Source organism: Solanum verrucosum, unplaced genomic scaffold (assembly GCF_900185275.1).
Source record: "Solanum verrucosum unplaced genomic scaffold, falcon-dt-bn FXZP01000261.1, whole genome shotgun sequence".
NCBI classification, from domain to species: Eukaryota; Viridiplantae; Streptophyta; class Magnoliopsida; order Solanales; family Solanaceae; genus Solanum; species Solanum verrucosum.
This window is the reverse complement of record NW_026019969.1, coordinates 4,810,142-4,835,418: the sequence shown is the minus strand read 5'-3', so window position 1 is coordinate 4,835,418 and position 25,277 is coordinate 4,810,142. Positions and strand designations below refer to the sequence as shown.

Below are 25,277 nucleotides of genomic sequence, written 5' to 3'. Positions count from 1 at the left end.
TCTAGGACTTCATGAGATCAAAAATCGAACAATGATCAGTCAAGATAAATTCAAAAGTGTAACTAGTCTTAAGGAATTTGGGTCCTTTTCAAAAGTTACATAATTCAATGTATAACGGAAACAATGTGCATAATCCAACATATAACGGAAACAACGTGCAAATATGAGTCATCGTGGATGATTCACACACGGCGTTATCTAGGATTTAGCTTTAAATATGTCTCTACCAATCATTTGTTTCCTAACACTTTTTTGACTTATTGCTTGTTTCCGGTGTTTTGTAACTGAACACTCTCAAGCTCATTCAATATTTGATTTTCTGCAGAAAGTCACGTCAGAAAACAAGCTAAATCAAATATGATTCATTATTTTCATACGTACTTTCGTCTGTTTTACTAATCGTTCCATTGCTTTTATCTTTTACATATTTTTAAAGAAAATATTAGATAAAGCTATTTTATTATTCTTATTTATATGAGTGAGACAACATGGACAAACACGGAGTATGTGTTAACATAATACTAATCTCTTTTCATTAAATATTTACTATATATATGTGTGTTATTACCTCCTAATTAAAGTGTTCATTTTAAAAAATAATTATATCAAAGGTAAAATGAAAAAATATATCTTTTATTTATTAAATAATTTTCTTTTTTAGAAAAAATATTTTTTAAAATTACAACATATATGTTGAAACAGAGCAAATAGTTACAAAAATAAGAGTGATAAACAAATCAACAATAGAGTGACAAACTGACAATGGCTCGTAACAAAATTGAAAATAACGCAACCGGTAATTTCGCTATTATTGAGCCGTAATATGTTTAGTCATTTGATGACTAGTTAGAAAATATATTATTCTTCATATATAAAATGAATATCAATTTTAGTTTGCAATTTAAAAATTTATATAATTAATATGTACTATAAATTATGAGAAAATTGTATTATATTATGCGGAACTGATTAAAATTATGCATATATTAAAAAAATAATTGTTATATAAATTTCTAAATTATAAAGATATATATAACTTATTTTTTTAACTAATACGAATAACTTATTTAAAAATTAATTAAATTGGTCCTGCTAGCTACCAAATAGTTTGACCTTTTCTTTTTCGTTTTGAAAAACGACGCAAAAAAGAATCCGATTATATTTAGAATTCTCTACCTAAACCGGTCCCCAACTTCCGATCAGTTATCTATAATTAAAATAATAGGGATTAGCTGAAGTTAGGGCTTTTGATGATTGATTGGAAGATGAGATCTGTTGAATCCATAGTGGCGGAGCTATCACCGTCTTCTTCCGCAACTGCCGTGGTCGGAGCAGGAGGAGATGGCGGTGGTTGGTTCGTGGAGTGCCACGGTTTATGGCATAATGTGTTGATGATAGTTCCGTCAGTACTATTTGTTCTATATTTGGCTTCCCAAGCCAAGAGAAGCTTCTCGAAGGTTTCTAATGGTCGATCGCATGTAGTAGCTGTTCTCTATGCCATTCTCTGGCTTGTTAGCATCTTCAATTTGGCCTGGTGCTCTCTTCAGGTATCTATGTGTTATCCTGTTAAGTGTTAATTATTACTAACTTTATATAATCTTTGGTTCTGATATCTGTTCTTCCTGTAATAATGTTCATACATCTTGAAATTAGCACAAATGAATATAATGAAAAAGAAAATATAAAACTTTCTAAGGTACTACGTCCGCCAAGGGATTGGTCTTACTTTTCTCTGATAAAGTTGCAGCGAAGCAATGTTCCATCAAAAACAATTAGTACAATCGCCATTTACTATTACGCATAATGGAATTTTTATTTCTAGCTATAATTAGGGGTTAGTGAGTTGTTTCTAGCTATGTACATAAACATGTGATTGATCCTTCTTGAAATGTGTCAATGACCATCCTTACTTGGTAACTGTCAGAGAAGGATATTACAGCTTTTGCTGGACTTATTTATGGCAACCTCCTTTGTCAATATGTCTGTTCCTGCTTCCTTCAACTTGGAAAAACACAACTCTTATATAGAGGTGTTTCCTGTGGAATAATAAAACAAAAACGTAGAAGCAAAAGAAAAGTTAGTAAATCCTGCTTATGGCATGGTCATGTAGAATTATTTTACTGCAACCTCCTATTATGTGTGGTATTGAGTATTGACAAATTTTTGAGTTGTTTTTGGTCCCTAATGCATTAAATGCTTCTCTTTATGGGCTTGACCATGTAAAAGAGCTTCTTTCTTGCTTTCTTAAAGCTTCTATTTTATGTTCTAAAAACATGTTTCTTTTGGTTCTCACGAAGAGGATATCTCCATTTAAATACACTATGTATCATATCGATTTTGTATTGATGCTTCCAGCTGTCCAATTTGTAGTGGTTGGTGCACATTTGCCTAAAGATCTACCTGTAATTAAGCTAAATTGATTTATCTGTCTATCATTATCTTCTTTAACCCACTTTTCACACAGGCATGGGAGTGTGCTCCAGGGAAACTATTCATGTGGAGTGTCATCTCCTTGTTCACAACATCTGGCATGCTATTTCTCGAAGTAAGCTTGATAGCCTTTCTACTTCAAGGGAACCACGCTAGTGGACGTGAGGCGCTAACACAGACTTTCCTAATCTCAGCAATTGTAGTAGGTTTAGATATATCTCTAAAGGTGCAATCCTGTTCTGTTTAATCACCGAACTTTCACTTCTTTGTTGCTTAACGCTGCTGTTACCATGTTTATGCAATAGCTTAAAGCCAAGTTCATACGGCTTAGCGGCACATAGTTTTTCTGCTAGGATAATGTAAGAAGGAGAAGAAAAAGAGGATTAAATGTTCATTTTCTTATTATGTTATGAGGAAAAGGGACGTGTCCAGTGTGGGAAAATAGAAAAGTTGCTTGGGAAAGGGAAGAGAGGACACAGAAAGCGATGTGTCCAATGTTGATGATACAGGAATATTGAATGGAAATGGAAGAGGGAACCGGTAAGCACTATGAAGGAGAATATACCATATACTGTTTTGAACTATCTAGTGAGCCACTTTACACCAAAAGTACAGATTTTGAAAACATCTATCGTAATGATAGAAATGTGAGTTCTCTGCCCTCCAAAGCAAGTCTTGTTCTGCTCCAGCCATATTATCCATAAGATGCACAATGGAATAGTTCTCTATGTGTGCTTTATCTCTTTTGGTAGCACCTGTTGCTGCCAACCTTCCATTATACCTTTCACATTCTGAGGCATCACCCATGTTATACCACAAAGGTTTTGGAATAACTCCCAACATTCTCTAGAAAATCTGCAATGGAGAAATAGGCTAAATTGTTTACTGATCTTTTTGATACAGGTAGCATCTACTACATAGGTCAAAACCTCTCTTCTGCAAGTTATTTTGAGTTGAGCATGCCCCCCATGTTGCAGCCCATTCCAAACATGCTACTTTAACTGGAAAATCTGGAGCGCCACCCATGTAATACCACAAAGGCTTAGGAATAACTCCAAACATTCTCTAGAATCTGCAATGGAGATAGGTGCTATATTGTTTCCTGATCTTCCTGGCACATGTAGAATCATCTATTTTATAGGTCAAAACCTCTCTTCTGCAAGTTACTTTAATTAAGCATGCCCCCCATTTGGAAGCTAATTAGTTGTCATGGACATCACGATTATAAAAATATTTCAAAAATAAAATATCATGTGGCTCAATAGTGAAATTCAAACTATCCTCATTAGACTGTGTTAGAAAATGCCATTCACCGAAAGAAAGTCGTGGAACTTCTTATATAACAGAAAAGGTTATGTAGATTTAAGTAGTTACTTGTCAATACAACTTAATCTCTTCTTTAATCGTAATATCAACTTGCAATGTCGTGGTGTGCCAGAGTTGAATGTACATTTGCAGTCTAAGTAGGAGGAGTTAAAGTTGCAATTTGGATCTGAAGATAGTCAAACAAGGATAAAGAAAAAAGTCACCCAATCATGAGCGAGATTTAACTTGAGGAGGATATGTATATGGAGGCAATAAGCGACAGGCGAAAAATCTATAAAAAAAAACATAGTCATATTTTTCTCTTCATGTTCTCTATGCATTTGTTGGGAAATGTTGTGAAACTTCAAAACTAGATATTCAATTTGAAGACGGTGTATGTATAAATGAGAACAAGCAGAACTTAAGTAACATATATTCATGCTTTCTTATTAGTTGCATGAAAATATACTTTATTATCTGCATCTATATTTGTCAGCAGATGCAATGTTGTGCATCATAATGTGCTCAAGTAAAACCTTGTTCCTTCTCTGAACAAATCTATGTAGCTTTTCCTGGTGTGGGCTTGGTAGATTTCTCTAGATCACCTCATTTAAAAGTTTAAGTAGTCTGAGGGGAGAAATTTTTATTTATGTAATTATGTCTTAACACGCACTGTGACATGTGGGCCTTATTTTTTATTTTATTTGGGTAATCTGTGGAAACACCTTTGTTTCTTTACGTTTGGTGGTGGTGAGTTCTGAAACCAGAATTTTTATATGCTTTGGTACCATGTTCACGATCACCTCATACGCAAGCTTAAATTGGTAGAGGGGAGGCATTATAATGATTAATTTTGTTGTAACAGCTCTTAAAAAAAGAGGAGGTATCTGGCACAAAATGAGGTTGAAAGTCGGAAGTTTCTGTGGCATGTCATGTTGCTGGTTATATCCTCTTTGAATTTTTAGATGAATGACCTAGTTCCCAATTATTTCAGTTGCTTTTGAACTGTTTATGTCCTATGAGGATCAGGGACTCATGTCAGCATTCAGCACCTCTGTCATGCTTCTTATGTGTCTCATCCTTACTACGAGTCGTACGCCTTATTTTTGTGAATTATATCATACTAGAGGTATTGATGCGTGCTATTCATTCTCCCAGGGGATCTACCTATTTGGATTTGGTATTCAGTTGTTTGATGTTAGCAACAATGGCTCACAATGGGCCTTGTGGGTTATTCACAAGTTACTGCTGACTGGAGTATATGGCCTCATCTTATTTATGTATCGATCTACATGGAGAGAAAGGTTGCCAGGTGAGTTTCATCTCATGAATTTTTGTTGGGTCTATTATGAACTTATACTATTGTATCCTTACTATTAGTATCTTTCTCTCGTTGCAGCAAGACCTGCATTCCAGAACTATATTTCCATCATGTTTTGCGTTAATGCAACTGCCTTGCTTGCATGTGCACTTGCAGCACATGGGACTGAATTTGGAATATGGTATGCCGTCTTTAATGACTTCAGATGATGTTCTTTCTTATCCACTGTGATTATTAAGGGCATTCATATTTTAATACTGGAACTAATGCTCGTATGAGTTCAGAAATTGGGATATCACACCCTTCGAGGTGGCCCAGTGGTTTGGGCTTGGGACTTCCATGTCGGAGGTCTCAAGTTCGAAACCCCTTGCCAGCAAAAGCAAGGGGTTTGCCTTCTGGGTCGAGCAAGCCCAGTGCAGGTTACCTCTCCTATGTGGTTTGCGAGCTATTGCATAGGAGCGGGGTTTTTACGCATTGCGCACCAAAAGGGTATCGGCTGCGGATTTTCCTTGTCATAAAAAAAAAGGGGGGATATCACATGCAATTTTGACAAGTACAAGTAAACTGGGAGGGGGGGGGGGGGGGGGGAGGGATTAAAAAACCTGATGTGGCTTTTGTGGTACTTCTCTGCATCTTTAAGTTGAATGTATCTCTTCACACAAAAACAATAGAGAAATGCATTGCTATCACATCCAAACAGTTGTATCCAATTAATATAAACCGGTGCATGCTTCAGCTACTTGTAGTTTACTAAGAGATCCTCATTTTGCATTACAGGCTGTACAATATCACGGTCATCTGTTACCATGCCATGTACCTTCCTCTTCTGTATATTACTTTCCTAGCGGACTTTTTGCAGGTATCATTTTCTTATCATTCATTCTCACTTATGCCCCTCCCAGGCGTATCCTTTACCTGCAAAGCGCTGACAGAAGTCTTATAACATATTTATCCAAAATCTTTACATGGACTGTAATATATCTGTAAAAAGCTTACCTGCTCTGTTCTAAATCGTGTGTGCAGGAGGACGACTTGCATCTGGAGAATGTATACTACTCAGAAATGAAAGATGCTGGCTTCTTTGATGTCGATTGGGAGTAATTCAGCAAGTGCTTCTGAATAATGAAGGTGAATTTGATGCTGTAAATGTGTAAATATGTATTAACATGTTTAGAGAATTCGGAAAATGATAAAATTAGTTTCCCTTCCAGTTATATTTAACTTCTCAACGACTTTACCACTATTTGTTCGATGCTACTGAGGAGCAAAAACATACTTTATGCATACGTGAAATAAGTTCCTAAACTAATGATAAGAACCAACACCATGAACTTTTAAAAAAAAAACAAAAACAAATTATGCTTGCACTTGCAGTTGCACCAATATATTTTATTAAAAAAGAAAAAAATTAATGATGTCAACATGCTATTAGTGATTTTCAATCAAAAGCCTACTCTAATCAATTTTGTTGACATATTTCTCAACTGCCTCTTTATATAACTTGGATACGAATCAATCTTTTCAACAACTTGCCTCATTATCATCCATTTAACCAATTTTGTTAATATTCCTTGTGAGTTAATTTCTCAGTGAAGGAGTCTACTACGAGTAATCATTAATCACCATCTTTACAAGAAATATATATTCTCATTATTCTTCACCTTTAATTAGAAATTTCGTGTGAGAATGAAGTTCCTACCAATAGAAAGAGGAAACACTAAAATCTATCTTGGGGGACGTGAATTTGAATTAATTTAATCAAATTAGTAAATTTCAAATATAGTGATGATTAAAAAAAGACAAAACAAAATGAAGCATCTCAAGGTTTGGTGGCCCATACAGAATTAAATCCATATTGTTGAAAAGAGATAGAGATAGAGGAAACTTGAAGAATCAATCCTGTTTGTATAATGTGTGCAAAAGTTGGTAGCTTTTTTCTAATTTCATTTGGCTAAAAATAAACCCCAACCGACTCCACTGGGGATATTTCACTTTCATTATTAAATGTTAAAGTAAAAGTTGGCCCCACCTATATTTGTTGCATGTGTTTATACAAATTCATCAAAACCACATATATTACTTACAAAGAGAGTAATTTAATTTGCATCAAAGTAGTTGGTGATCATTATGATAATGCACTGGCTACTTTTATTTTTAAAGTTTATTTGTTTATGCTTAGTGAATCATATGGAGAGAAATTAAAATACTTTTTCTTAATCTTTAATTTAATAGAATGAATAATTTAACATTGCTTTAATTTCTCAGCCTTTTTTTTAAGTTGCTCAAATCAAATGATTGAGTCACGTTGAAGCGAAAAAGGAAATTGGTAGAGATGCTACTTTTTTTAAAAAAAAATTTTTAGCACAAACTGCTTCTACATACACACATGATAAGGGATATGGGGATAACCAAGCTATCATTTCTATCAGATATGGATCCGGACGACCCAAGAGCTCGCCAAGAAAAAATTATGGAACTTTTGAGAAGAAAATGAAAAGAATAAATGATTTTATTAGTTTGATGAATAGGAAGAAAAAAACAACTAGGAATATAATCAATCATATCAAATATAGGGCCCGTTTGGCCATAGATTTCCCAAATAATATTTGGGGAAAAATTTGGCAAATAGTGTTTGTCCATACAATTTGGCATTATTTGGCAAATATTTTTGGCAAATATCCCAAATTCCCAAATACTAGTTTTTTCTAGTATTTGGGCCAAATCTCATTATTTGGGATCTTTTGAAAATTAAAATTTTACACCAAACTTTTATCTTTTACAAAAACACCCTCTATAGTAATTGTTTGCATTGTATTACATAATTTTTTATGTGAACACCAAAGTAGTGATGAAATATTTCGTGGATATGAAAGTGATGATATGGTTGTTGATAAAAATGATGAACAATCGGCTTAGGGTAACAAAGTCATTTATTTTGTCTACTTCACGATGTATGGAATTAGGGGTGTACAAAACTGAACCGCAAATCGAACCAAACCGAAAAAGAAATTCGACTAGTGGTTTGGTATTGAAAAAAAAAACCCGACTATATTTGGGTTGGTTTGGTTTTAACTAAAAAAACCAACCCGAGACCAAACCAACCCAACATTATATATGTAATTTTAAAATTTTATTTTATACATAAAAATATTTACTTTGATATAATTTTAAAATATTTCTTATACTATTTCATAGTTTTTATCTTTTAATAAATTATTTCAAGTTTAAAACTTAGAATTTGGAATGGCCCAATAAATATTATAGTTCATAGATGTTCATAATTATAATAAAAATTAAATTAAAATAAAATTAATACTAATGCAAAATGAAAATCAATTCAACACTAAGAATGACAATAATATTGAATATTTATTCTTTAGTTTTACATTGGTTTAGACAATTAAAATACATAATCTAATTTTAATTTTCCTTAAATATTTAGTAATGTAACTAATACTTATTAAACTTATTTTAGCATGATTTAGTACTTTTAAATTATGATCATTTTCATTATGACTTTGCAATATTTATTTTATATGATGATTTCATTATTATTTTTTATTGAATATTTTAGTGTCATTAGTACTCATTTCATATTTTGTGTTATTTTGTTAAGAAACACCTTAGATAATTGTATTTTGGTTGGACTAAAGAAATATTTGGAGCACAAGTTAATTATATGTTTGTATGCAAACTTTACCGAAAAAAATCCAAAAATTTGAAAAAATCCGAGGTTTATTAGTTTGGTTTGATTTATAAATTTAAAAATTCGACGCAATGGTTTGGTTTGGTATTTGAAAAACCCGAACCAACCCGAGGTTGAAAAACTCGAAAAAAATTTGAATTTTATTAGTTTGGTTTGGTTTATAAATTTAAAATTTTTACACAAATGGTTTGGTTTGATATTTGAAAAACCCGAACCAACTCGGTCATGTACACCCCTATATAGAAGGATGCTTATTGCACTCACTCCAAACTACCACATTGCTCTAGTGTCATGGACACTACTTGTTATTTGTTGCAATGAAGATCCAATTGACTTGTAATACAAACTTATGGTTTGTTTTGATAATTTTTAAAACTTATGGGTATAAATCATATTTTCTAAAAAAGTGAAATATATTTCCCAAATACTATGGCCAAACACATGGTGAAATTTCATCCAAATTTTCATCCAAATAATATTTTCCAAAAGAATTTGGAAATCTATGGCCAAACGCTAGCATAGTATAAACTTATTGTGAAATATTGTCTAAACAAACAAAAATGGCTTGTCAATAAATAACTATGCACATAAAGTTGTCCCTAATAGTGAACTTTGTTTGACACAACGTTTTATTCATCCAACCTTTAAGTAATAGATGACGTTAACAAATTGATAGCATTTATGCAGTCCTCCTATAATTACAGATTTTAGCTTCGAGTTTTGAATATAAAAAAATTTCTTAATAGGAAGAGTTCCTTCCGAATGGGCTATACATGCCGGGAAACCAGATTAATCAGATTTCAATATATAAGTGATAGAATCGAATGAGAAATTAAAAAAAAATATATAAGTACCATTTATAATTTTCATACTTCAATGGTTCAGCAAGAACCAAGCTAGTTCTTTTAAATAAGAAGAAAATTGACTTATTTTGGAGTTCATATTGTAAAAATATATGGAACAGATTTATTTTTATTATTTTGCATGTATGTGTTCTTATCTGTATCTTTCACTTTGAACCAAATGAGTAAAATATGTGATCACCTTTAGGCAAACTTCAAACTTAGGAAAAGTTCATATAATTCAGCTTTATGATATTTTTTTCTTTTGGTGAAAAGTTAGAATAATTTTTGGTAGGAACATTTGGATTTTTTTTGAAGGAATTTGGTTGATAGAAGCACCATGACACAAAAAGTTCTCAATAAAAGGCAGCCTTTTGTTAATTATTTGTTTATATTTTTTTTTTAGAAAAGTATTCAATTTAAAAAGATGGTCAAAGAGACAAATATTGAAAGGACATTCATCAAGAAGGAACTATTGGAATACTACAAATTTAAGTGGGACACAAAATTTAAAAATAAAGTCATCAAATAATGAGAAAATAAAAAAATTCTTGCTTTATTTTTCTTTTATGTCGTTATTGGTATATGCTTATGATGTGTATAAAAAAGGTCCTTTTAAGTTTCAAAGCGCGTATAAGCAGGAGCTGATTTAATATTTTGATATCCATTAATTTGAATAAGGTATACTTATAATGTGACATATAAATTTTTATGTAAAAAAATTATCCGACTTTATATGTCATTTTTATAATATCTTGCCTAATATATTTATTAAATATTACATGGTATAACTTCAAATATCCATTATCACTTTCACTGCGGATAATTCTGCTGCTTTTGATTAGATCATTGAATAAATAAGACACTTTGTCAAATGTGATTGACAAGTGATACTAACAATTTAGAAAAAATATATCTTGGATCTCCATTCCCTTTGAGCTTCACACTTAGTATTTTATTTTCTTTAAAAAGATGAGCCACAATTATTTTGCTTGTGATATTCGAGTTTAAGGGTGTTATATGGACAAGTTAAATTGAATTTAGCTCAATCAAAATGATTAATAAATAAATTATTAATTTATTCAAAAGTTATTTATAGTACTTTTTTATTAGCTTATTCTTCTATATATAAGTACTACCTACAACTCATCTTAAATTCTTATGAAATAACGAATATAAAGAGGCGATCCGGTTCATAGCCCCCACTTCGGACCCTTTTAGTGAACCCTCTTACGCAATTCACACTTCCCCCTCTACTCTCTCTCTCTCTCTGTTTCTGATCACCGAACAACCAAAAAAAATTCCCTCTCTCTCTCCTCTTCATATCCTAGGGTTCATCGATTTATCTATGCATACAATGCACGTTGCTTTCTCTCTCTCTGCATCATTTGTTTATCTCTAAGAAAGAGAGAGAGAGAGAGGTGACACCATTGATCAGAGGAACGAACAGAGGAGGTCCAAAAGTGTTATATTTACGCTATATTCAATTCCAAGATTGATTCCTCTTTCATTATCATTATTCATTTTCTTCGCCATTGGAAGCTCCGGTGAGTTCTCTCTCTCTCTCAATTCCGATTTATAAACGATTTCGTTTCTTCTATTGACGCTGAATCATGAGCCTGATGAAACCGCCGGATCAAATCGCCGGATCAATCTGATCTTTTTTTTTTTTAATCTTTTCTTTATTGGATTTGATGCGTTTACCTATAGTCAAAATCAAATTTGCCTATTCCTTACTGGCATGCATATATTTTTATGAGATTTTACGCGGACACAATAATTGTATTGGGTATCTTTTTGTTGTTTGTTACTTTTAGGTTGCGTGTATTTTTGTGGATTTAAATATTGATGTTTTTAGCTATTTTTTATTTCTTTTTGCTGGCAGGAAGTGATATCTGTTACTTCGGATTGAATTTTAGATAACAAAATAGCCATGTATTCCGACCTGGTGGAAATTGCACCAAGGGAACTCAAGTTCATGTGTAAGCTTTTTCCATATTCCAGTTACTGCTGCTTACTTGTGTTGTCCAGATGCTTCAAAGTTTAGTTTTAAAAAATAAATAACAGCGACTATGAGCTGTGCAATCATACTACACTTGATCAGATTAAAGCATTGGTATGGATAAGAGGCATATTTAAGTATTCTAATAAGAGCTTTTGTTAATGAGGTGGAGCCTTTTGGTTCGATTTACACTTGTTATGGTCTTAACACTTACAGTTGCAGAGTCGGGAATTATGCGAAGTGTGTGCAAATTTTCTTCTCAGTTGTGAAAAGGGTGTGCAAAATTGAATATACACTCATAAGTCATAATAGCTAATACTTAACCTCTAACACCATATAATTTCCGGCGAAGGGTGTGCACCAAACCACCCTTCACCTAAGGTGGCTTCGCCCATGATGGTCTAGTACTCATGTGCATCCACTTTTTCATTGTTTTCATTTTAGTTTTTTTTTTTTGTGTGTGTGGGGTGGGGAAAGGGACATGCTTATGATGAAAGTTTTGTTGTATAAATTCTGGGAAGGATGTTGTTACTGAATTGGTATTTAGTTATATTGGCTTTTTCCTTGCAGTTGAACCAAAGAAGCAAAGCTCTTGCACTATTCGACTAATTAATAAGTCCCAAAATCATGTTGCTTTTAAGGTACGGTATTTTTTGTTTTAGTCAAGTGCTTTTTTCGAATTGTATGGAGATTGATAAGTATCATGTTGGAATTATTTTAACAGGTCAAGACTACCAGTCCAAAGAAATATTGTGTTAGACCAAATACAGGAATTATTAAGCCAAGAGCATCCTGTGATTTTACAGGTAAGAACAATTCTTCGTGATGGCAGCATATGCATATCCATATCTGTGTTTTGAGTTTGATCTATGACAAATCATTAAATTTCTTTTAGTAGTAAATGCAACTTAAGAATGTCGCATTATTCTTGGTACAAGTAGTAGTTCTGGTGCATTATTTTGCTTGTAATGGAGATTTGCCAGCACTTCAGCATAGGTAAACCTTTTCAATATGATCACTTGTCTGCATGATGGTCTGGAATGATAGTTAGTATTGCAAGAGTCAATTCATAAATCATTTTTGTATTATTTGTTAATGGTATCAAATGGATAGAGAATCCTAGTCTTCCTTTCATACGAAAGAGGAATTTGACAGCTAGAATTGAATGTTCAGTGTTATGTATTAGGGTCAACAGTGAGGAAGATGGTAAGGACAGATGCTAATATAAGCCTAAACTACATAAGCTTTGGGAATTTACATGGAGGTGCTCTTCCTTTTCTTCACTAGAGAAAGCTCATGTACTACATAGAAAGAAATTACTAGATAGACTGAACATGAAAAACATATAAGACGAATAACCAACCAATGCTGTGATACCCATGCCTTTGGTCTAGTGGTAAGAAGGCAACATGTGATGTGTGGGTTAGGTGCACATCACGGGTTCAAACCAACCAGTGTTCTGATCTCGGCACTTGGGCTTTGTTCTAGTGGGCGCAACATTTGACGTATGCGGGTGAGGTGTACGTCGTGGGTTGTGGAACCCTGCCTCAGACAATAGCCTGGTATTTAAGTGAGGAAGGGTAGACACGGATGGACCAATTGTCTACTGAGTTTTGAACCGTGTGCCAGTGGTCCTCGGGGATTTAGTTATTAGAAAAATCAATGTTTTGTATGGTTAAAGGCACACTTAAGGACTGAAATATGCAGTGCTGTGAAGCTTGGTGTTTTGCATTGCTAAGGTAGCTTTCAGTGCAAGAACCAAGGCTAAGTCGTGTTCCTGAGCAAAAACCAGCCAACTTAACACTTATTTTATATAAAAATGCAAAGCAAATTGAGCCAGAAGCCGTTGCTTATTTGAATTTGACATTAACAGATGAAAAAGAGAAAAAAAAGAGAGGATATAATTGGGTTATCGGAGTATTAGAATTCTTCTCCAGATATGCTTCAGTTCTCTTTATACTTCTTCCCTTGGTTGCTGCTCTTCTTCTATTTTTCTGTGGTTTTCGGGATTCACTTCTTTTTTTATTTGTGAGTAATGTTAATTGTAATTCTGATGTTATAAGCCCATATTGTTATGTTCTTTTCTACTGATTTAAAAAATATGTGCTTTAGTTCAAAGAAGCATGCACTTATCTCTTCTTGCTTGAAGCTCCAAGGTGTTGTTGCTTTCTTGCTCAACATGGATTTTGATTGATTGTATGTCTTTGAGACACTATTCAGTTTCTTGTTTTAGCACTTTCAATCACGGTATGGGTTATGTAATGTTATTTGCTAGTATTTGGGACATTCCCTTCTCTTGTATATCATGTTGTTTGTTAATTTAATGAATGTATGAACATATGGAACGGAGTAGCCTCTTTGTTCAATTTTAATTCAACCCGTAACTCATGTTGTCCCTGCTTTGATTGTCCATCTTTAATACTGACTGTAGTGCTGCAAAAAGAATTCCTGTTTGAGAGATGATATACAATATATATTACAGATATTGTGATGCATCAATTCTCCCTAGTGGAGAAAATTTTATTACAAATAATCCTCTGACTAAATATACTGTTTCTGTTAGCAATAATGATCAATTGATCATAGGCAATATATAGGGGTTTTAACATTTGTTTATGCAGTGACCATGCAGGCACAAAAGGCACCTCCTCCTGATATGGCGTGCAAGGATAAGTTCTTAGTTCAATGCACAGTTGTGGCAGAGGAGACTGTTGAGGAGGATATTACATCAGCCATGGTATATTCTCAGTGGATTATCTGATTTCTCAAAGGGCATTCCTCTTACACAATTTCTGACTGCTTTAACTGTAGTTTTCAAAAGATGATGGCAAATATGTTCAAGAAAATAAGATGAGAGTGATCCTTGTCAGTCCACCTGGTTCGCCTGTTTTATCACCAATCAATGTAGAACACAGTGATCTTCCAAGTTACATAGATTCACCGCGAGAAGATCAAGTACATGGTAATGAAAATATCTGTTCACATCAAGAAGTAAGTAATCTTCTTCGGAAACCAGAATTTGTTGACCATGTGGTTTGATATGGTAATAATGCCAACAATCTAAATAATGGTAATCTTTTCAGGGAGATGTCAATGGAGTACATAACCACAATGGAAGATACCAAGAATCGTTGACCAGAGATCAAGTAAACCCCCTCAATCAAAATACACCGAAGGAAGTAAGTTATTCATCTAAGCCAGAATTTAGAAACTGGTATAAATGGAAAAAACATGGAGTAATGCTAAGTATGTTCAGGAGATGTCAATGGGGTTTGGTTGTAAAAATGCGGCCAAGTAGCATGATTGTAGAGCACTGAACCATATGAAAGATATGGAAAATAAAAGTAGAAAATTTGTCTTGAATTAGTTGTTCAACAATACAAGAAGGCCCCTTACATAGAAGTTCAAAACAAGTTTAGACTGCATAAAATAAGGAAAGTTATCAAATAAGGATTTTCTTTCTATATCTTGATATTCCTAATTATGACAGAACTGTGAAGAGTATTCTATATTATTAACCTAAACACACAGTAAAAAAATTCTAGAACATACTATACTAGCATATAACTAAATAAATTCTCAGTTATTTTAACAGCTGCTTGATAAGTTGATACTGATTGTGTTTCCAGTGTTTTGCTCTATATTATGTACATTGAGTTAGCTGTTTGGTAATATATTTTATCTATCTGTTGATACACTTCTCCAGCTGGATGAGAATGTAAAGGAGTTTAGAAAGGAAAATGCTGACATGCAAATGGAGGGAAAGCATGCGCAGTTGGAGACGAGGAAGCATGATGAAGAGATGGACTTAGTCAAGGATGTTGCAAGCATGAAGTCAAAAATAATTGAACTTGAACGAAAATTAAGTGAGGTTAGAATTTTTTTACCTTCTCTTCTCTTCTCATTTTATTTTATTTTTTTATTTCAAGTAGAGTCTGGAACTACTTTTGTTCTGTCATTTGAAAAACAATATGTAGTCAGTTCCCTTGGTGGTTTTCAGTTTTTATCTGGATATAGCTTTGCTGAGGAATTGCCTGGTTTTATTTTTTAAGTAAAGATGCCACTCGTTGTTGATGACAAGAATCAATTTTGTGCAATCAAGGGGTTAAAACCAACCCATATAGAAATTGGAAGGCGTACCTTTCATCAATCAAGCCAGGGATGAAAGATTTGTACAAAATATGCTGGTCACTTCTTTATGTCAGGGTATTGTCTAATTCCTTGTGATCTTCATAAAATAGGTAGCAGCAAAAGCAGTTTACACTGAACTTTTTACCAGTTCCCTGGAATTGTCAGACCTAGACACATGAGATTATCAGTCAGCAGTATTATTGACTAATGTCCGCTGCTCAGAATTGTCTCTCTGGGCGATTTTTAAAAAAGACCTCTTAAATGCACTATCAACTATATATCTATTAGGATTAGAGTCCTAAGCTAGTTAAAAGTATAATTGTGATAGCAGAGCAGTGTTATCAAAAGCATAAAACGCAAAGAAGCTTTTAAGGTCCGTTGGGGCTTTAAGCACAAAACGCAAATGAAGCGTAGACTTCAATGAAAAAAGGGCAAGGCAGAATAAATACAAATATATATATATATGTTTAGTCCAGACTCATAATTCTAAGCATGAATGACAAGTATATGAAGAAAGAAATTGAAAGAAGATTATGATAAAAGTGAAATATCACTTGTTTAATGTCGCCTCTTAGTCTCATTGGCAAGGAAAAGTATGCCTTAGATCCTTGATAACAAAAATGAAGCGCACATTTAGCGACATGAGGCGCTCAACATGGTTTGAGCTTCAGTTCAGGGCTTAAGCCCGCACCACCTTTGACAACATGGTAGCAGAGTAAAGTGGATCCCAATTTATCATCATTGAACGAGTATCTTCTGACTTGGATTTGACTTCCGTAATCAGAGTCTCTGTTCAATGTTAGTGCATTTGATCTAGCAATATTGAATCAATCCTTGCTAGTTGTTACAGCTCCCTGCAAGTACAGAAGGGTGGTTTCTTCCTAGCAGAATCTTGGTAATACGCTGCTCAAACTATGTCGTAGCACTGTCTTCTTTTTTGATGTCCCGTACATGATAAGGTTCAGAGTAGTTGCTTGAGGATATTTGGAAAGTACATAGTAAGATCAAACATATGGAATTTAAATCAATACTGGGATTCGGGCAAGATGAGTTTCTCTTATTTTACTGTGCCTCTTATTTATCATATTTTAGTCTGTACTAGTTTTGGCATCTGTTGGTCAAGGTGATCACTTGATGAAAATTCAGAGGGGTCTAGTTTGTACCGCAGTTTGCTGACTTGTCTAGTCATTTTGATGGAACTTGATGCCAAAAGAATAAAAACTGGAAACTAACTCAACCTCGACCTTTCTTACTGAAGATTTTTCGAGTCTTCTGGAACACTTCATAGAGTTTGATATTTCCCTCCCGTGGATGTAAACTTTTGTTCAAACATATGAGTCAATTAGGTTTAGTGCCTGTAATTGGTTTGGATAAATGCTGTTTCTCACCCTTCCTTACCCTCTTGCAGGCCAAAGACACCATCTCAAGGCTAACAGAGGAGAGGAAATCTACCGCTCAAGAAAGAGAGAGCTTACAAAGAGAACTGGTATTTTCATTGATTCCTATATGGTTTAAACAAGATTTTGTTAATATTATTAATTTAAGATCACGACATTAGTAGAAGTCCTCAAAAGATTGGGATGCTATTAACTAAATCTCTATTGGGGTAATAATAAGCCAGAATGTTATGTGGATGTTGTGTCTGTTCTGAGTCCATGCTAGTCTAGCTTTACCTCAAGCAAATTGTGTTCTTGTCTTGATAAGTCGGATCCATTTAAGTCTTACAAAATGTGCATCTGTGGAGTGAGGGAGGGAGAAATTGTGTTTCAGTCCCTCACCCTAAATTTTACCTGATGAAGTCTCTATTTCAGTCGTGACGCTCCTGTGACATGATCTTGTGCTCTATAAAAGTTGTCCTTAATTAACCCTTCCTTTTTTTGTGTTCTTTTTCTGGTGTTATGATTTTGCAGGTCATGTTGACAAGTAAGAAAGGCGGAAGAAAAGTGCGGGTTGGATTTCCGCTCCTCTATGTGGTTACTGTAGCCTTTATTAGTATGGTGTTTGGTTACCTTTTGCATTACTGATCGAAGCATTTAATACACCGCTGCGACTGAAAGGTTATTATGTCTATCTTGATAGACAGTTTTTCCTTCACAAAGCCCCTATCTGTTCAATCTAACGCTGAGGATCAAATATGTTGTTGTATTGACTAGTAGAGTATATCAAGTGTTGTAAATGCTGTTTTTAGATGGAATAAAGTGTAATAATCTCCGTCTACTACCTAAGCCTGCATCATCGCAGCAGGTAGAGGAGTTGGGTATCTTTTTGCTGGAAGTGGTAATTATATTGATGGTTTTGTGAGGGTTCTTTTAACATTTTATGTTCAAAATTTTTGTTGTGCATGTGAACAGTAGTGGCGGGTATGGAGAACTTTTTGGCGATTACTGTGAACGCCAAAGAGCGTAAAGAGTGCTTCACTTATTTAATCTAATCAAAGATATTTTAGTTTTCTCAGGAAAGATCATATAGGTCGCTCTATCATGGAAATATTTTCTTGGTACACATCTCTTTTCCCATTGCAGCTGTTATTCAAGTCTCCTATCTTGGCTTTGAGTTTGCCTTGGGTACCTCTGTTTAATATTAGTGTTTATGGTTTCTCATGGCCGATTAGTCCTTTTACTATGATTCTTGAAAACTAATTAAATGCAAGTATGTTGGTACTTAAGAGTAATACTCTCCTTGGTGAATAATTTGTTAAGAGATACAATCGGAAAGTAATCATTCGAATTGTAACATGAGATGCTCCTTTTTCCCAGAACATCATCTAGACGAAACAAAAGATGAAATTCTGGCAAGCCATGACCTATCTTTGTGGCAAATCATCAGAAAGATTGGAAGTCTCAATCTCATGTCAATACTAGAGAAATGAAAATGATTTTTGGAAAAGCTATCTTCTGCTCTCTGACAATTATTTCTTTCTCATGTTCATAAAACATTACAAATGGGATATATATAATACCACACGAAATTACACCACGCAAAAAGAAGATGGCAACATTTAAGTAGCCCAAAATTTACAATAAGTTTGAATAGAGATATTGCCATCTCGAAGAGCATTTTCAGGATTAACTTACACACTCACCATGGTCAGCCAGAGCTTCACCCTTTCCTAAACCCTCCACTGCAAACGAGAGGATTTTGCTGAATTTTATGAACATTTTATCAGTTTTAGAGTTTGCTAAAGCAATGTAAATGACAGCAGTACCAAATGGTCCAAGGACCTGGGTGAAGCCCATAATGCTGTCAGCAATCTGCGTACACAGAATCTTTAGGATCCACTGGACGTCCCTTGGCAAATTTCTTTTACATCAATTTCATTTTTCTCGTGCACATCATGGACCCTGTTCCGTTGGAGAACCAGGGGCAGGAGGAGCAAATCCCCGACCACCAAACATAGGGCGCATGAATGCATCGTCAAACTTGCGCCAGTACCGATGCACTTTATGACTTGGTGCGGTAAGTAGCATCCTCAAACTTGGTGGGTGAGGAAGATCTGGAACATTTAAATCAACTTCAGAGTCCTCTCGACTGCCTAGGAGTGGGGCTGTTAGAGACTTTGGAGTATTTGCGCCTGATGACACTGTACTCAATTGCCTCTGTGGTGGCAGCAGGAGACTTATAAGGGGTTTTGTCATTAAACCGAATACCTGAAAAAAAATAGTTTACGCATTCTGGATTTCACATATGAATTGGATGTACCAGCATGGTTCAACTGACAAAGAATATCATGGCAGAGGCAAGAAGTATATACCATTGTGCTGAATAGAACAATGGTTATCGTGCTGGTAATCATTATTGCATTGTCCTGCAGTTGAGTGTGTCCCCCACGAGTGAACTGCATGACCAAATGATCAATGATTCATGACATAAAAAAATACAAGGATGTGAAAATAAGTATCATGAAGTGTACATATAAGGGCTGATATTCCCACAATGTCAGCTGAACTGGCCTAGAATATGATTAGCACGTTTACCTTATTATATGCCAGTGCCATGGACACTGCGCCTCTCATCAAACCTGCCCACCATATTATCACCTACAAAACAAAGTTAGTACTGATATCCATATGAGACATAATAAGAGAGAATTTGATCAAGCCACTGCTCACTTGCTGCCTAAAGGTAATTTTTTGCTCCGAGGATTTCTTCATTAAGTTGGATAAGAATGATAATGGAAAAACAAAGGCAGCTCTCCCAAGCAAGATTAGTCCCATCAGTATCGAACTCACGGAAATTGATAACCCAGGCCTGCAAGAAATAAAAGAACCACCTGATAAAGACTACTGACTGTATGACAACAAATTAAAAGGGAGGAAGGTAAACCATGTAAGAATTAATACTAATCTCTCTCGTACTTTGCACATAAAGTCCTCCTTCCGCAATATCACTAACAACCATTTCAAAATGAAAAAGAAAAAAAGTGATACCTGTCACCAACAAATTTCCACTTCTCGATATCCAAAGCATCCATGCCGACATAGAGGAAGAGGAAAGTCTCTGCAAGAAATGACAAAGTTGCAAAAGTGTGCCTACAGAAACATAGCACAATAACATTTAGTTGCTATATGTGCACATATGTCAATTCTCTACCACAAGTAATAGCTGACACGCGATCATTTATATAAATGATTATTTGGATAAGCTATATAAATGTGTGTCTATTTGTCAAAGCTAATCAGATCAGCTATTACTTTAGTTGTTGGAAGGTTTCGGCAGTTATGACCTAAATAACAGGTTGCAGGTTGCAGATGAAATAATTTTGACATAACAAAACTAGGGTGACCAGGCAGAACAAATTGGAAAACATCATGGCAGAAAAGTAGGAAATTGTACCTTGTAGTGACTCTTGAACTCTCGGTCACATTGTGCCAAGTGTAGTGAGACATTACAATACCACAGAAAAAGACAGTGAGAATCCCACTCAAATAGAATAACTGCAAACAATGAACAATTATGTCACTAGTATCAGATACATGCATATTGAATACAAGTGCCAATGTACTAAAATGAAGATCTTACTTCGGCCAGCAAGTATGATAAGTAAGCCATGAGCATCATAAGGGCAACCTCACGATCTGTGGAGTGCCTGGAGACCGTAAAAGTAACTTGTCATTACTAGTATTGCAATAAGAAAAGGTACGGAAATAAGAAAAAGAATGGGTCAAGAAGTTTCTCCGTCAAGTTTGAGAGGAACTAAGCAAAGTTTCACTAGATAAGAAAGTGTAATGAAACATGAAAACTTTAACATGAAAAGCTTTTACATGAACCATGTTTACAGTTTTATCAATAATGTTCTGGCTCTGTCAAGCTTCTTAGAAACACAATCTCAAACAGCAGAAAGTTCCAATTAGTTTGCTATAAATGACAAATAGATATATCTTCAAATGAGGCCAGAAATCTTAAATCTAACTAGAGCAAAATAATCAGGAAAATACATTTCCGACAGACCATAGGTGTAGAACTCCACTATATAAAATAGGTATAACCTATCAACTATAGCAGGGAATTTAAGTACTGATATAGAGTCAAGCGACATCCTAAGGAAAAGTATCATATATGTACAGTCAAGCTTGCAAGAAGACCACATTTATTAGTTACAAATAATAAAGTTCTTGTGAAATTAAGGCAACTTCACTAATTAAGGACTGAATTCATTGTAATCAAAGCATATCTGTAACATCATTGCAGCAGGAAAACCCGAAATAAGTGTTACCGCAGACTCCTTAACAGAGGCATTACCTGCCAAAATACAGCTTCTTGATAATGTAAGCACTAAGAAGACCAGTCTGCAGTAAGAAGAAAATGTCAAATGGAGGGGGAAAGCCTAGCTAGAAGTCAATATCAAAGATTTAATGAATGATGCATCATGGACACATCATTTCCTACACACGCTCACAGAGTGAAGCTTACTCCTGCTCCCAGTAAAGTGCTAGCAAGGAACAGATAGAAGAAGTTGCCAAGGAAACTGAGGGCTATACTGGGATTCATGCTCGTAAGGTCGAAGTTTTGAATAGCATTGAAAAGCACCACCGATGTAGCATCATTTACAACTCCTTCTCCAAATACAAGACTGTAAAGGAGGGGTGTCTCATCCTGATGTAGGACCTGCAGCAGCAAAAACTTGAACTTTAGGGCATTATATTGGGTCACTAGCATTGGCCAATGATGAGGACACTACTTCTGTACCTGCAATGTGCAGACGGAATCTGTGGCAGCAAATATTGCTCCAATTGCTAACAAGTGGAGAGAGAGAGAAATAAGAGCGGTCAGAGGTAGAAACACAAGCAACCAACAACAGAACAAACACAACAATGGTTTCGAAAAATTACCAAGATAATCCCCAATATCTAGAAATTCAATGTCCAACTTCTTGAAAGTTTGAATGGCACCTTCACATGACAGAGAGAAAATATCAGCAAACACTAATTAACAAAGTTTGCGAGAAACTAACACATACTACTGCATTGAAATTCAATTCCAAGATCAGGATAAAATAGGGATGATTTCATTACCAAAAAACAAGGACATAGTAGCATGTCTGCGCCAGAAACTCTAGGTGAATGTACTAAAATGCTCAAAACTTCAGGTATCAAACACATCTACCCTAGTAATAGAGAAGCTTTGCAACATTGCTTGATGGATAGAAGGTAAGCAAATTCGAGACATCTTGAAATAACCTCCTCCTTCCTTACCATCAGCGTAACATCTGGAATATAATTGTTTGTTCACTATCATTATCAAGGCCATGTACACGAAACATCATGCACGCCAATAGGCAGCTTGATATGTGGAAAAGCATATGAAAATCAATTAAGAAAAAAATATCTTGAGGAACAGACACATTGACTAGTGAACATGTTTTAGCAAGAAGATCCACTAGAAATCAGTAAACTCATTACAGTTTCATCCATCATAATTTCATGACTCATATGGAAGATAACTTTGGCCTGGGTGTAATTTCTACTCTTTAAACCAAGTACCTTCAGTAGCTATGATAAAACCACAACAAGCATCAATCTGTTGACTAGGTACCCCAGTTGCAGAATAATTCTCTGACGGAGGACCTCTCTAACCAATAAAACTTACAAAATGAGCTTTTCCAATAAAAGAATGTTTTGAATAATACCTAATGATATAATGGCACATGAGACCAGGGTACCAATGGCTCCGAACATCATTATAGTAATGAAGTTTACGAAAAATTGCTTCTTTTTTACCTGAAACCTGTAAAAGAGGAGAGTAACATATGTAATAATCAAATTTTGTGGGAACAATACTAGCAGTCAAAATATGCAATGGACCACAAAAAAGAAAAGTAAAAAGAGAAGATAATGATATTTTACCCTGCATTAAATATGATTGGAGGAAGTACATATATGAAAAAGAGATCTTCACTGAAAACCAGAAGGTGTGAGCTCTTTCCACCACTTACGAGCAAGATAACCACTCCTGTACACAAACCCTGCAATTATCGAACATACATGTAAGTGTTAATAAACAAATGAGAGAATGTAAACTGGAAATTTGAATCAAACTCAAAGGTGACAAGGGTCTGTCATTTCAATTTTATTTAATTTTACGCGATCTACATTACATGTCTTCCCACGAAAACCGCTATGTAGAAAATGAGTGACACTCACAATTATGAGGGCAGTAATGGACTCATTAACCCAGCGGTTCTCCTCCAAAAGATGACCAATGATGATGCAAGCACAAAGGAGTGCCACAAAGAGGTTGATGGATACAACAGAAGCATGATCTGAAGTACCTAAAGAGCCCAGTTTTGGAAACAGAGAAGCCAGCACAGAAGCCATCTCTTTTGCCACTTTGTATTACACCCACAGTTCACCAACTTTTTTTCAACTTCCCCAAGTTTTCATCGCTATTAGCTCCCGTCATGTCAATCTTCTGCATAATACTATATTCCATGAAATAAAATATCCCACATAAATCGAAACCTAAGAAGCCAAGCAAAACAATATAGTAGTAACTTTGAACAAAAGGAGCAGAAGAGAATGGTTTTCATCAACTAGACGAATGTAATTTAAAATTTTCCATTTCTAATCTCCCAGTTTTTCCAATCTACTGAACACCCAAACAGAAAACAAGATTCTCACCAATGCAAACAGAAAAATTTCCAGTGCCTTTCACCTGTAATTACAAAAGAAAAAAAATTTGAAAAAGCTTCTGTTAGAAACCAACTTAACAAAGAACATAGCATTCATGTTTATGACAAGTCTCCACAGTTCAATTTTCAAATTTTGTCTGATTTTCTAAACAACCAAATATAAAGTTAAAACAAAAATCAATTCTTTTCTACGAAATCAAGATTTTCACCCAAAAAAAATAAATTTTTAATAGTTTTCTACTGTTTGTGTCCAATTTTTTTATGGGGTATGATCATTTAAAATTCTAACCTATGGAATTTCCTGCCCTACAATGAGCGGAAAAAGTTAAGTACGTATCATTTTCCATGAAATTAAAGGGTTTCACAAACATTTTCCGAGAAAATTCATCAAAAAACGGAAAAATAGAATTTGAATACTCAGCTTCTTTTTTTTTGGATATACTCACCAATACAATTGCATTCTGAAAGGCGCCGGAAAACAGAGCAGAAAAAATACTACAATCCTCAAAACTTTCTGAAACCAGAAAAAGAAAAAGATAAATGGAAGAGAGAAGTGCAAAAATAAAGTTCAAATATTTGTCTGCTTCGAGTTTTCGTCGTGAAATTGCTTCCAAAAATGGAGAAAAAAAATGGATGAAAAAAAAAGCAGAGCAGAAAGAGAAAATTACTTTTGAGGAGAAGCGCGAAATTTCTAGAAACAGAAACAGAAAACTCCGGGAATAACGTGACTTCCTTTTCCTTTTTCTTTTTACTCTCTGTATAATATAATTTTATTGTATTTTTGTTTTCTCATGACTTAAATTCATAATTTTAAGATCGGTATGTTTATATCTAAAGGATCACTTGGTGGAGCTTGTGAAAAAATAATATTGAATATAATGTATTAATAATGCTGATTTTAGTTATGTAAAAATTATTTTTTATATATTAGTGTATTAAAATTAGTATACAATGATAAATTCTAAAAAAAGGTACCCTCAATAAATACTTTGAGAAATAATTATATCTTTAATCATAATATAATATATATGCATTAAAATATTTTATATTATTAATACCATAAATTTTCATATATTAATTGTACATATCTTCATATAAAAAAATGTAACTAATACAAATATTAATCATTCATAAATTAAAAAATAATATCAATGATACGCATAATTAATACGCACATTATTCTTTTTATAATCAAACTACCCTTTTTGTGATGATTGTGAAATGTCTTTAAGGTGGGTATTTAAGTTGAAAATGATTTTGATAGCAATATCATTTAACTCTAATAGTGATCAATAGTGCATTATTCTTTTTTTATATTATTCTTTTTGGGATGATTGTGAAATGTCTTTATGGCAGGTATTTAAGTTTGAAAATAACTTTGATAGTCATATCATTTAACTCTAATAGTGACT

The 25,277-nt window shown here is 34.3% G+C and overlaps 3 protein-coding genes across 7 annotated transcripts in view; 2 read left to right on the top strand and 1 right to left on the bottom strand.

Annotated features, from left to right (window-relative positions):
• Positions 1-17,994, top strand: part of LOC125816242 (vesicle-associated protein 1-1-like) — a 150,596-nt gene extending 132,602 nt beyond the window's left edge. Inside the window, exons 1-10 of one of the 3 annotated variants that reach the window (XM_049495825.1) lie at positions 10,825-11,151; positions 11,490-11,586; positions 12,177-12,247; positions 12,331-12,412; positions 14,228-14,343; positions 14,418-14,597; positions 14,690-14,785; positions 15,313-15,477; positions 17,146-17,223; positions 17,648-17,994. In XM_049495825.1, coding sequence (XP_049351782.1) covers positions 11,538-11,586; positions 12,177-12,247; positions 12,331-12,412; positions 14,228-14,343; positions 14,418-14,597; positions 14,690-14,785; positions 15,313-15,477; positions 17,146-17,223; positions 17,648-17,761 — 951 coding nt within the window. In that variant the 5' untranslated portion in view covers positions 10,825-11,151; positions 11,490-11,537 and the 3' untranslated portion in view covers positions 17,762-17,994. Of the gene's footprint in view, positions 1-10,824; positions 11,152-11,489; positions 11,587-12,176; positions 12,248-12,330; positions 12,413-14,227; positions 14,344-14,417; positions 14,598-14,689; positions 14,786-15,312; positions 15,478-17,145; positions 17,224-17,647 lie in introns of those variants that run through there. The other 2 variants (XM_049495827.1, XM_049495826.1) reach the window with 2 other exon arrangements.
• LOC125816243 (protein CANDIDATE G-PROTEIN COUPLED RECEPTOR 2) lies at positions 1,087-6,345 on the top strand. The gene is made up of 6 exons (XM_049495828.1): positions 1,087-1,547; positions 2,465-2,656; positions 4,894-5,047; positions 5,135-5,237; positions 5,834-5,915; positions 6,080-6,345. Exons 1-6 carry the CDS (start codon positions 1,251-1,253, stop codon positions 6,155-6,157), a joined length of 906 nt encoding a protein of 301 aa, XP_049351785.1. The 5' UTR covers positions 1,087-1,250; the 3' UTR covers positions 6,158-6,345.
• Positions 17,995-19,015: 1,021 nt separating the features above from the next.
• On the bottom strand, positions 19,016-24,637 carry LOC125815582 (sodium/hydrogen exchanger 2). Of its 3 annotated transcripts, XM_049495086.1 has the most exons (16): positions 24,312-24,637; positions 23,855-23,888; positions 23,378-23,645; positions 23,081-23,199; positions 22,864-22,961; positions 22,067-22,126; positions 21,924-21,970; positions 21,648-21,842; positions 21,477-21,523; positions 20,757-20,823; positions 20,571-20,671; positions 20,165-20,266; positions 19,847-19,985; positions 19,712-19,774; positions 19,489-19,572; positions 19,016-19,384 (listed from the first exon to the last, which is right to left on the bottom strand). In XM_049495086.1, the coding sequence occupies exons 3-16, from the start codon at positions 23,549-23,551 to the stop codon at positions 19,070-19,072; spliced, it is 1,611 nt and encodes a 536-aa protein (XP_049351043.1). In that variant the 5' UTR covers positions 23,552-23,645; positions 23,855-23,888; positions 24,312-24,637; the 3' UTR covers positions 19,016-19,069. The 3 variants fall into 3 exon arrangements, with proteins under 3 accessions (XP_049351043.1, XP_049351042.1, XP_049351041.1); XM_049495085.1 differs by having other exon boundaries at positions 21,924-22,126; XM_049495084.1 differs by lacking the exon at positions 23,855-23,888 and having other exon boundaries at positions 21,924-22,126; positions 24,312-24,489.
• Between the last annotated feature and the right edge of the window lie 640 nt (positions 24,638-25,277).

Excerpts from the sequence above, each read along its gene's own strand:
- LOC125816243 (XM_049495828.1), top strand. The coding sequence starts at position 1,251 with ATGATTGATTGGAAGATGAGATCTGTTGAATCCATAGTGGCGGAGCTA. Across the intron at positions 1,548-2,464 it reads TGGCCTGGTGCTCTCTTCAG|GCATGGGAGTGTGCTCCAGG; the intron begins GTATCTATGTGT and ends CTTTTCACACAG. Across the intron at positions 5,048-5,134 it reads ATGGAGAGAAAGGTTGCCAG|CAAGACCTGCATTCCAGAAC; the intron begins GTGAGTTTCATC and ends CTCTCGTTGCAG.
- LOC125815582 (XM_049495085.1), bottom strand. The coding sequence starts at position 23,551 with ATGGCTTCTGTGCTGGCTTCTCTGTTTCCAAAACTGGGCTCTTTAGGT. Across the intron at positions 19,775-19,846 it reads AAATTACCTTTAGGCAGCAA|GTGATAATATGGTGGGCAGG; the intron begins GTGAGCAGTGGC and ends TTTGTTTTGTAG. Across the intron at positions 19,573-19,711 it reads TGGCACTGGCATATAATAAG|TTCACTCGTGGGGGACACAC; the intron begins GTAAACGTGCTA and ends TTGGTCATGCAG.